Genomic DNA, 12,504 nt, shown 5'->3' with positions numbered 1-12,504 from the left:
TAAAGTTGGATCTAAATATCCAGAACTTATAAGGTGCAGTTATTAGTTGCAGTACTGATTAAAGGATAATTATGCAATCGGGCACAGTGTTGCATCAAGAAGCAGCCCAGGGCATTTGGTGGGGATAATGGTAACTGGAAATTGTAAATAGCATTCAGTTATTTACTTTACCTATTAGGTAGTTACATAGAAGATTGAGAGTGGTCTTTTTACAGTAATTGAGAACAGACATTTTTAGCTCTTTAGTTTTTATAAGGATCCTTGATTACTTTTCACGTGAACTTTGTCTCATAAATATTTTAAAATTTTGTTCATGTTTAGAAAGACTGAAAGTGTGATTAAAATTTTATTGTCAGTTTTTAAACTAGAGTATTAAATGCAGTTTTTAGATTAAGACACTAAGCACAATTCATAAAAATTGTATTTTCAACCCTGGGAATTCAATGTATTTTTTTAAATAATTAGCTGCTTTAACTTACCCACCACTCTTGAGCAGTAAGAGATAGATAGTGAGCTTCTTTCATTGTGGCACAAAAAAATAACAGCAAATTTAAAAGAGAAGCAGCATGGTCTAGTGAAAAGAGCAGAGGACCTGAGTTCTAATACTGGCTCTGCTCCTTGTCTGCTGTGTGACCTTGGCCAAGTCACTTAACTTCTCTGTGCATCAGTGTCCTCATCTGTAAAATACAAATCCAATACCTGCCCTCCCTCCTACTTAAACTGTTAGCCTTCTGTGGGACAAAGACTGTGTGTGACCTTATTAACTTGTGTCTACCCCAGTGCTTAGAACAGTGCTAGACATACAGTAAGCATATAATATAATACTAATAATGAATGGATGCAATGAACCAGATTCAACATCTCTATCATCAACTTTAGGGGAGAATTTAGATCTTAGTACCCTCTCCTGATGTTGCAGGTAATGGAAATGTGTCCCTGGGTAATTAATTGAGTTGAACTTTAGAGTTGCTCTGCAACTAACAGCTTTCACTTTCTATTAAAAAGTTTCACCAAATTTTTCATGACTATATGAGATCAGGTTTCTAGATCAATATCTCACCAAAAAGTTAGCACCTCCACCAGGTTTAGAATTCCACTGTTGTAGGCTGTTGAAAAGTTGGTTGTGAAAGAGTGTTTTATTACTATGTGCTGCTCAACGGGTACAGAATTCTTGCAACTCTAGATCAAAGTGATTGACTGAAGACCACGTAACTTCTAAGAAAAAGGAGACATTAGAAGAAGGCGGCAGTCACTTGCCATGGCTTTTCCAGGACAATCTCCCTACCTCATTATGCTTAATTAGGCAGTATGCTCTTTCACTACCACATTTTTGAGTAGGGAGACCTCAGAAACTCCAGCATAGGGAAATGCATTCACTCTAAGATTCATTCCTAATGTAGGCTACAATTGAAAGGAAACATTGAGGACTATGACTCAGGATAAAATGTTTTTGCCTTCTGCTCACTGAGATATCTCTTCATGTTTTTCCTCTTTCTAGCCCAATTTTCCTCAACCTGGGGATCATATTCCAGCAAAAAGGGGTAGGGAAGTTTTAAAAGTTCTCAGAAAAAGGGGTATTGAGGGTTTAATGCCACCTCTGTTGGTTATTACAGAAGACTGACCACCTAATGGGGCCAGCTTGCCTTTAGCCCACCACAGTATCTCCACACATTTCCCCTTTTCAGGCTGCCTCAGCTGCTGATGATTATCTCCATCTTCCAATATTACTTTGGTATTCTCCAGCCACGCTGGGCCAAAAAAATATTAAGGAAACCTACTGCTTGCATTCTTTCCCTCTTTCCCCGCACATAGCTTATCAGTAGAATCTTTTAAAATGATAAACTCCTTGAAGGCAGGGGCCGTTTAGATGAGACTCTACTAGTGGTTTTTTTTTTTTTGTTTGTGGAAGAATGATAAGATGGTTAAGAGGCCACTGGGATTTTAAGGGACAGAGCTGGTTTCAGACACCTGGCCTCCCTAAAGCAAGAATCCAATTGGCTGCCCTCCCTCCTCTCCACCTCATGTGATCTACTGATGTCGTGTGGTACACCATGCGACATCATCACATCGATGCCCTGCCAACATGACATTCAGGGAGCAGTCTTGGGGCCTCTGATAGTAATCCCGAGCTGCTTGCTCCAGCTGTGGGAACTGTCTGTCTGTCAGTTGGCCCCTGGGAGGAGGAGACAAGGGCCAGGTTTGGGGGCATGGGGAGAGAGGAGTAGATTGGCACCACAACACAGCATACCTCAGCTTCCTGCTGAGCCTCTCAAACATCTGGAAGTGTAGGAGGCCACCAGATACCCTGAGAAAACCCCACCGTGTGTGGTAGAAAGTGCCAGCCATGGTTGGTGCTGGTACGCAAGCCTCCTGAATACCCCTTTCCTTTGAGGTTTGTGCCCTTCCCTGTCTCCCCATGCCCCTGACTTATTGGCCGTAAGTTTCCCTCTCAGTACTTCCCTCCCACTTTTCAGCTTCATCCAGCTCTTAGGAAACTGCTTTGCACATAGTAAGTGCTTAATAAATGCCATCATTATTATTATATGCGCTGGCCTGGGATTTACCCCTAGGAGATAGGCTGCTCCAATGCTGCATGGCAGAGAGCCCCGGGCTCCTCTGCAGAGCACCCCTGATTCCCCGTGGTGGCAACTGCAGTTTCCTGCCACTCAGGAGTCATTACCTGGAATACAGCCAGCTGCCTAATTGAATCAATCAATCAGTGGCATTTATTGAGCACTGACTCTGTGCAAAGCACTTGCGAGAGTGCAGTAAATCAGAATAAGTAGACACATTACCTGCCCATAATGAGTTTACTAAATAAACGAAGGAACAATTTATAAACAAAAAAACCTGGTGGCACAGGACATTTTTATTCCAAAGGCAGGGAAGAGAGAGGATCATGAAACATGTCTGGCCACTACATATGTGCAAAATCAGAAAGGGGAGGTGGGAATGCTGCCTAGTGGCCATCTTGAGTGGACTGAGAAGGGCATCACTGCCCCTGGCACTTGCCACCCTGAAACAACTAAATACCTTATGTACAGTCTGAAGCCAGTCAGAAGCAGTTTGGCCTAGTGGAAAGACCATGGGCTTAGGAGTCAGAGGCCCTGGGTTCTAATTACGGATCTGCCACTTACCTGCTGTGTAACCTTGGGCAACTCACAACGTCTCTGTACTCACATGTAAAATGAGGATTGATACTGTGAGCTCCATGCGGAACAGGGACTGTGTCCAACCTGATTGCCTTGCATCAACCCCAGTGTTCAGAACAGTGCTTGACACATTTTAAGCGCTTAACAAATACTGCAAGTATTATTATTATTATTGTCATTATTATGCCAAGACCTGTCAAGAAGGCAGCGAAAGGAGGTCAAAGATGAAAAGGTTTGAGAAACACTGCCTTCCCTGTACATTGGAAAAGACCCTAAAAAAAGAATAACTTTGTTTTTCCAAATTGTGAAGTGTTCTAAAAGAGTCTGAGGGTAGGAAAATTGTCCTTAGCTCACCAATGTGTGATTTTCATCTTGGTTAAAAACAGCACTTGCCCTCATATGTATCTTCTAAAATGCATCATAAAAGAATTCCTCCAGGAATATGCTCACCCTAATGGGTTACTCTGGCCTGGGATTTTAAAAGGTTGCAGGATTATGTGTACCGATTTTTGGTATGTATGAAGTGAATAGTTCTTTGGAAGACTTTGACACAAAATCTTAGAGGTTAGGATAACCCACAATTCTGAGATTTTTGTTTATTGACCCGTAAAAGTTTGAAAAGGATCTCTCTCAAAGACTGGGCCAGATAAGTTGTAGGTGTAAATAATTTGACTAGATAAATCATCACACATTTTTTCCAATAATAATAAACTAGTTCTCATAAATTTTGAAGGCTTGTAAATTCACTTCTTCACATGGGTAAAAGATTTCTCAAACCAATGCATCCTAAACTGACAATTTTGTAACACATGTCTATGACCTTATGTTACCTCAAAATATGATGAATCAAGCTCAATGCCTACTAATGCTTTCTACGAGGACAAGATGACATTTCAGTAGTTGACATATTAATACTTGAATACTAGTAGAAAACTAACTCACCATCCCTCTGAAGGCTTTCACTTCTTTCTAAAATTTCCTTAGATCATCACCGTTATAAACAACAATATTTTTTATGTATTTATTGAGTACATATTGTGTGCAGACATTTACACTAGATGTATGAAGGATATGGAGAAGACATATAAGATTAATCCATACCCCAGATGAGTTTAAAGTTCTGAAGGGGAAGCAGCATGGCTTAATGGAAAGAGCATGGGCCTGGGATTCAGAGGACCTGGGTTCTAATCCTAGCTCTGGCAGTTGCTTCCTGAGTGACCTTGGTCAAGTCATTTTACTTCTCTGTGCCTCAGTTGTCCGGTTCTCCCTCCTGCTTAGACTGTGAGCCCCATGCAGGACAGGGACTGTGTGCAACCTAATGGACTTGTATCTACCCCAACACTTAGAACAGTGTCTGACACATAGTAAGCACTTAACAAATGCCATAAAACAAACAAACAAGAGGGAGACAGACAGATACAAATGGACAAAACAATAGTTGCAAATATGAGGCAATATAAATAGATATAAATAGAGAAGCAACTTGGCTCAGTGGAAAGAGCATGGGCTTGGGAGTCAGAGGTCATGGGTTCAAATTCCGGCTCCACCAATTGTCAGCTGTGTGACTTTGGGCAAGTCACTTAATTTCTCTGTACCTCAGTTACCTCATCTGTAAAATGGGGATTAAGAATGTGAGCCCCACGTGGGACAACCTGATCACCTTGTATCCACCCCAGCGCTTAGAACAGTGCTTTGCACATAGTAAGCACTTAACAAATGCCATTATTATTATTATAAATAAGCAAAAAAAAATTTAAGTACTGTTGTGACTGATAGGATAACATGACTGGATAAGTGGGGAAGTTAATCAAGGAATGCTTCCTGGGGTAGGTGGCCTTTTCAAAGGGCTTTGAAAAAAGGAGAAATACCATTTTGGTGAAGCTGAGGAAGGAAACTATATTACAGGCATGCACAGACAGTGTGTTGGATGTGAAAGTCAAGAATGACAGTAATTACAATAATGTAAATGAATGAATTCTGAATTTTAGGATATTTCCCAATACTCCTTTGATGTTCCTGCTAAAGTTTACTTTCATGCATGGCTTTGTAAGAACATTAGAATTTCCTTTTTTAGCTGCTTTAGTTCTTGGCTTGGTTTGTCTTTTATGCAAGAGGATGAAATTGCCTTACATTTTCCCATCTAATATTCATTCATCTTTCCAATTTTCTGTGTGTTTCAAAGAATAGGCAATCCACATCCACCTCAGGGATACCGCCTACCCTAGTCATTTCTTCATTCTGCCTTGAGTCTGGGGAGCATTTGGAGACACTGCGGTGGAGTGCAATGGACATTAAGTAGCAAATCACTGTTCCTGTGAGCACTTCCATTACTGGCGCTGCTGATGCAGCTGCAAAAACAGCCAGAAGGGAAATTGTCCTTTAGGCTGTCTTTTGGAGGCATGCCCTGGCTTGTCTGAAACCACTACAAGCTTGAGTCCACCATTAGGTATACTGTTGCAAGGCCCCAGAAGAGAGGCACATTCCGAACATGTGGTGCGGGAGTTACAGGTCTAAGCATAGAAATGCATAGCATATTCATGAAATACTGTCCATGAAGTGCATTTTAAAGTTGAGGGATTGAAGCTAGGAAATTTTACTAAGCCCATAGCAAATTACCAATTGAAATAAGCATTGCTTTGAGCTCAGGGTGTTTGGAATTGAAAAATATAACCATAAAGAGTGGGTACAGCCTCCTCCGTGGACATCATCAATTGTATTTATTGAGCGCTTACTATGTGCAGAGCATTGTACTAAGTGCTTGGACATAACACTTGGTGATGAAAATGCTTGTTTAGATCAGGCCATGGCACCTAAGGTAACATCAATCAATCAATCAATTGCATTTATTGAGCACTTAATATGTGAAGAGCACTGTACTAAGTGCTTAGGAGAGTAAATGTATCACCATAACAGAGTTGGAAGTTACAATCCCTGCCCGCAATGAGCTTACAGTCTAAAGGACGGTCCATCCAATAAAAGTTAATGAAATCAAGAGATGGGGCAGCATTTACCCCTTTCTGTTGAACAAAACAGGCATGGGGATGGGTGTGCGTAAGACTAGTATTTAGCCAAAAGTATGTTCAAAGTATTTCCACCCATTTTCACCTTCACTCTCTCCTCTTCACTCCTGTCCATCATTCAGTGAAGAGGGTGGAAACATTTCAAAAGCAACCGGCTGCCCTTTTAGGACAAAAGCAAATGTTGGCAGCCACCAAAACAACTGCTGGAATTTGTTCTGTTCTAAAACTCTTTCCAGCCAATGGGAATGTTTTGGCTGCAATTACACTTGGCCTGGGGAAGATGCTCCAGTTTAAATGTTTTGAGTGAAATCACAAAGGCTTCATTCAAAAATGTTAATTTGAGTAGATGTAGAGGATTGAATTAGAGACGTGTTTTTCCAAATAGTTCAAAATCTCTTATTGACATCTATCAGTAGGAAGCTGGGTATTCTTACCATAATGGAAATTACAGGTAAAAAAAAATTGTTGTTAACATCCAGGTTGTCGTATCAAAGCAGTTGGCCTAAAATAGGGAAGAAGTTAAGCAGTTTAGTCTGGTGGAAAGAGCATGAGCTTGGAAGTCCAGGATATGGGTTCTAATTTTGGCTTTACCAGTTGCCTGCTGTGTGACCTTGGGCAAGTAACTGGATTTCTCTGGGCCAGTTTTCTCATTGTAAAATAGGGATTTTGTATCTTTTCCCCCTTAATAGTAATAATAATAATGACGGTATTTGTTAAGTGCATACTGTGTGTCAAGCATGGTTCTAAGTGCTGGGGTAGATTCAAGATAATCAGGTTGGACATAGTCCCTATCCCCCATGGGGCTCATAGTCTTAATCCCCATTTTACAGATGAGGTAACTGAGGCACAGATAAATTAAGTGGCTTGCCCTGAGTCACACAGCAGACGAGTGTGGAGCTGGGATTAGAAACTAGGCCCTTCTGACTCACAGGCCTGTGCTCTATCCACTAGACCACACTGCTTCCTACTTAGACTGTGAACTCTATATGGGGCAGGGACTGTGTCTGAGCTGTTTATCCAACATCTACCCCAATGTTAAATACGGTGCTTGGCACATAATAAATGATTAATAATTACCACTATCATTATTGTTATTTGTATTTTGTAAATGAGAAGCAGCATGGCTCAGTGCAAAGAGCATGGGCTTTGGAGTCAGAGGTCATGGGTTTGAATCCCTGTTCCACCAATTGCGAGCTGTGTGACTTTGGGCAAGTCACTTAACTTCTCTGTGCCTCAGTGACCTCATCTGTAAAAAGGAGATGAAGACTGTGAGCCCCCCGAGGGACAACCTGATCACCTTGCAACCTCCCCAGAGCTTAGAACAGTGCTTTGCACATAGTAAGCGCTTAATAAATGCCATCATTATTATTGTTATTATTATTTTAATTCATTCATGCATTCAATTATATTTATTGAGCACTTACTGTGTGCAGAGCACTGTACTAAGCATTTGGGAAGTATAAATCGGCAACATATAGAGACAGTCCCTACCCAACAACAGGTTCAAAGTCTAGAAGAACTTTGCTTCTCTAGAGCTAATAATAATAATAATAATAATAACAATAATGGCATTTATTAAGCGCTTATTATGTGCAAAGCACTGTTCTAAGCGCTGGGGAGGTTACAATCAATCAATGAGTTGTATTTATTGAGCGATTACTGTGTGCAGAGCACTGTACTAAGCGCTTGGGAAGTACAAGTTGGCAACATATAGAGACAGTCCCTACCCAACAGTGGGCTCACAGTCTAAAAGTCAGTTCTACTTCAATGAGTACTTTCATTACCAGTTCTGACCCGAATGCTATTTCAGAATTAGGAAACTTTTTCTGACAATGCACATCCCTCTGGATTCAGCAAGACCTGGCTTAAAAAAAAATGATTTTGCACATGTACACATGTACGTGGCATTGGACCACATTTGTACTCCCTCTTCTTAATGATGTAAGGAGGGAAGGAGTGGTGGCTTGGACCAATAAAGTACCATTAACATGATATATGTGGGCAAGACCACTGCCAGTTTTGTGGAAATGAAAAATTTTTAGTGGGGTTGAAGCTTTTTAAAATCTATCTGGAAGGCTGTAGCATAGCAGTGAATATTATGCCTTTCACTTGGGATCTGTGATTTGTCACAACACATACTAGAATTATTTCCTTACTTCTGAAGTTTCTGACAGTGTTTCGGTGAACTCATACCATTATTGGGATTTCAAAATGTGTTCTTTCAATCTAACCAAACTGTAATCTTGGCCTCTAAACTCTTGGATCCAATAGGATTAAAGTTGAAAATATTCACTTCACATGCTATTGATGCTGAGAGCTCCTTTTGTATGAGACTCACGTTTGGGTCAACAAGGAAACCATTTGAGGATCTTAATTTTATTATTATTGTTGAAAGTTTGTGCCTTATTATACCTCATTAAAAACTTAAACACAGACATGACTGGTTATATTTACAGGAGAGTTTGATACAGTACAGAGCCCTTCCACCCCAATCAAAGATCTTGATGAGAGAACATGTAGGAATTCTGGCTCAAAAAGTCGAGGACGAGGACGGAAGAATAATCCATCACCCCCACCCGACAGTGACTTGGAGGTATGCCCTCTTTTAATTGATGAATGGTAAAGAGAAGGTTTCCTTTGCTGAAAAGAAGATTCTGCACATTGCGGCTGCAGAAACAGTTTAAAACCTTTAAAAAAACTGAAGCCAGAAGCCTGTGGTATCATTAATTGAGTGTCTCTGCTTTGTAGCAAGCATTTAAAGGTGTACAATTTAGGCCATTCATTCGTTATAAATGAACACAGGGAGAGTTTAGATAACAACTTGCAAATGATATTGCTCTGAGGCTTAGATAACAACTTGAAAATGATACTGCTCTGAGGCTTCCCGTCCAGAGATAAGTATCTCTTCCTTTCCTGGGTGGTGTAAAGAGGAGGAATTGGATAAACTAGAAGAGTTTGTTTGTGGGAGACATTTTTGATATTCAATTTTAATTTTCCAGAGTAATAAAAGTCATCCCAGCTTATTGTGGTTATTTTTCCACTTTAGTTCAGGCTACATGTTGACAATAAAGGCATTTTCCAGAAAGGAATGTATTCATTATCCATCGCTTGATATTCATCTAAGTCCCATGGGGTGTGATCCAGGTTTCTCTGGACGTCATTGCTCAGCAGAGGTTATTTGGAAGACCGTCAGAAGGACAGGCTTTAGCCAGAGGCCTTAGTTAAAACCGTTCTTGATTCTTCCACATTTGAATATTCATAAAGCTCAAGACTTTCAACCTTCAGAATGGGAATAAATGTGAAAAGTATCCAGAAAACCTGCACCCAAAAATACATCTGAAGCCATATAGAATTAAACCAAAAACGAATGAGGCAGAAGTATCTGGATAATTCAGATATATTTTGAAAAGGCTGAATCATCCAGTTAATTTGAAGTGAGACAGCCCCTGAGCAAGATTTACAGGTTAAACCAGTTTTGGCTGGGGGCTTGGGGGTCAAAGGGGGTTGGAGAATATAAGTGTTTAAAAAGCTGAGTGATCACAATGATGTAAATTTCTGCTAATTTTTTTTTAAGTTCTTCGTTTGACCTTTTTTTAACTCTTAACTGGAATTCAGATTTTCCAAAGAGTGTCTTACAAATCCAAAAATAAACAATTTTATTTCATAATCCAGCATCAAGATATCAGTTTACCAGACTCAGTCATTTTTCAATTTGTAGTGTATTTTTAATTTCTTGGAGACCACATGGCCTGGTCGGAAAGATCACAGGTCAGAGAGTCAGGTAACCTGGATTTGAGCTACAACTCTGCCCCTGACCTACTGTGTGACCTTGGGGTCTCCGTTTTCTCATCTGTAAATTGGGGATGAGATAAATGGTGACCCCCCTTGTGGGACAGCACTCAGTCCGATCTCATAACTTTATGTCTACCTCAGCCCTTAGTACATAGTAAATGCTAAATAAAGATCATTATTATTATGCTGAAAATTTTCATTTCTGATCTTCAGCGTGTTTTTGTTTGGGATTTGGATGAAACCATCATCGTTTTCCACTCACTGCTTACAGGGTCCTATGCACAGAAGTATGGCAAGGTAAGAAACAGGAATCTATCATGCGTTTCCTCCAGACTTTTAATTTGAGTGTATTTTCTCTTGAATATCATCTTTTCTTTTGTCAGCATCAGTTCTATTTTTTTAAAATTCATAAGACCAAGACTTTTTTTAAATGCCTAATTTTTTATTATTATCAAGTGACTTCAAGTTGTTTTCAATTCATATAGACTCTATGGTATGTATTTCTCCAGAATGTCCTGTCTTTGCCATAATCTTAACCGTTCCAATGGTTCTTCCATTATCATTGTTTTGGTCTCTAGCCATCTAGCTGCTGGTCTGCCTCTTCCACATTTTCCCTGGACTTTTCCTGGCATCAGTGTCTTCTCCAGAGCATTAGTCCTCCTGATTATGTGTCCAAAATATGTTAATCTAAGTCAGGTCATTTGGCCTTCCAAAGACCACTATGGATTAACTAAAATGCCTAATAGTATCTTTTCATTATTTGCTGAGACTTACTATTCTATAACTTAAACAGGTGACTTTTCTCACGGTAACTAACTTAAGATGGTTTCTCATACATCTGTGGCTATAACAGGTGATGATGGAGTCTCCATTTGAGAATGACAGATGAGTCTCAATCCAATCAGGAAGATTTTAGAACTGAGAACCTATGCAAAGAATTGATATCAGTACTAGGGATGTGCACAGCAAATGTCTTTCTCAAGCCCATGCTCATTGATTCTGCTACCACTCCTTTCTATTCCCTTAAGCTTTTCACTTTCTCTGTCCCAGAACTCTCAAATCAAATCCAAAGCCCATTTCCTATTTGACATTCAGTTTTTTATCATCATTCCAATAGGTGAGCTGCTCTTCGTATTCATAGATTCACTGCTACCCATAACATACTGATCACATCAATCACTCAGTGATATTTATTGGGTACTAACTGTGTACGAAGAACTTGAGAGAGTACAAATAAAAGAGAGTTGGTTGATGTGTTCCCTGTCCACAAGGAACTTACAGCCAAAATGGGGGTTACAGACATTTAAAAAATTTACAGATGTGAGGCTGAGGGGCATGAATATCAAGTGCTTAAACAGTAATAGTAATAATAATGGTATTTGTAAAGTGCTTACTATGTGCAAAGCACAGTTTTAAGCTCTGGGGAGGTTACAAAGTGATCAGGTTGTCCCACGGGGGGCTCACAGTTTTAATCTCCATTTTACAGATGAGGTAACTGAGGCACAGAGAAGTTTAGTGACTAGCCCAAAGTCACACAGCTGACAGTTGGCAGAGCCAGGATTTGAACCCATGCCCTCTAACGCCAAAACCCATGTTCTTTCCACTGAGCCACGCTGCTTCTCTACTGATCCAGTGCTCTCTTCTCAGTACTGATCCAAATGTGTGGGTAAAAGGAGAAGAAGTAGGAAAAATGAGGGCTTACTTGGGTAAGGCCTCTTGGAGGAGATGTGATTTTAATAAGGCTTTAAAAGTGGGCAGAGTGGTGGTCTGTATGAAGCGGTAGGAAGTTCTGGGCCGGAGGGGGGATGTGGGAAAGAGTTTAGTAGCGAGACAGAAGAGATTTAGGTAGAGTGAGTAGGTTAGTGTTAGAGGAACAAAGTATTTGGGCTGGGTTGTAGTGGGAAATCAGTAAGGTAAATTAGGTGGGGGATTGCTGATTGAGTCTTTATAATTGATGGCAAGGAGTTTTTGTTTGATGCGGAGGTGGGTGGGCAATCAGTGGAGATTCCTGAGGAATGGGAAGACATGGACTGAATATTTTTTTTAGAAAAATGATCTGGGCAGCAAAGTGAAGTAAGGACTGTTGTGGGCAGGGAATGGACTCTCTGTAGCATTTAGTTTAGTGCTGTGCACAGAGTAAGCCCTTACTAAATGCAATTGACTGACTGACTGGAGTGGGAGAGAAAGGACAGAATAAATGGTATTTTTAAGGATTAACTTTGTGCTAAGCACCTATATCATTTGTTCCTCATTTTGTCTCTGTATCCACCCTATGCAATGCTTACCACTGTGTGCCTCACTAACCTCCCAATGCATTTTCATGGAGTGAACTGCCACATTTTTGCCTGTACCACATTGAAATTCCTATGATGATTTAAGGCCAAAGCTAGTCTACATCTATGTAATAGTAGTGTAAACAGCATGGGCCTGGTCATCAGAAGTACCTGGGTTCTATTCCGGCTCTGCCACTTGTCTGCTGTGTCACATTGGGCAAGTCACTTAACTTCTCTGTGCCTCAATTACTTCAGCTGGGGATTGAG

At 40.4% G+C, this 12,504-nt stretch overlaps 1 protein-coding gene across 1 annotated transcript in view; it reads left to right on the top strand.

Moving 5' to 3' along the window:
• EYA4 (EYA transcriptional coactivator and phosphatase 4) overlaps nucleotides 1-12,504 on the top strand; it is a 219,728-nt gene that overhangs the window by 170,411 nt on the left and 36,813 nt on the right. Inside the window, exons 11-12 of the mRNA XM_038770079.1 lie at nucleotides 8,629-8,765; nucleotides 10,178-10,261. Of these exons, the coding sequence (XP_038626007.1) occupies nucleotides 8,629-8,765; nucleotides 10,178-10,261 (221 nt within the window). The remainder of the gene's footprint in view (nucleotides 1-8,628; nucleotides 8,766-10,177; nucleotides 10,262-12,504) is intronic.

This window comes from Tachyglossus aculeatus, chromosome 2 (genome assembly GCF_015852505.1).
Source record: "Tachyglossus aculeatus isolate mTacAcu1 chromosome 2, mTacAcu1.pri, whole genome shotgun sequence".
NCBI classification, from domain to species: Eukaryota; Metazoa; Chordata; class Mammalia; order Monotremata; family Tachyglossidae; genus Tachyglossus; species Tachyglossus aculeatus.
The sequence above is the reverse complement of the archived record's forward strand: the minus strand, read 5'-3'. Positions and strand labels throughout refer to the sequence as shown.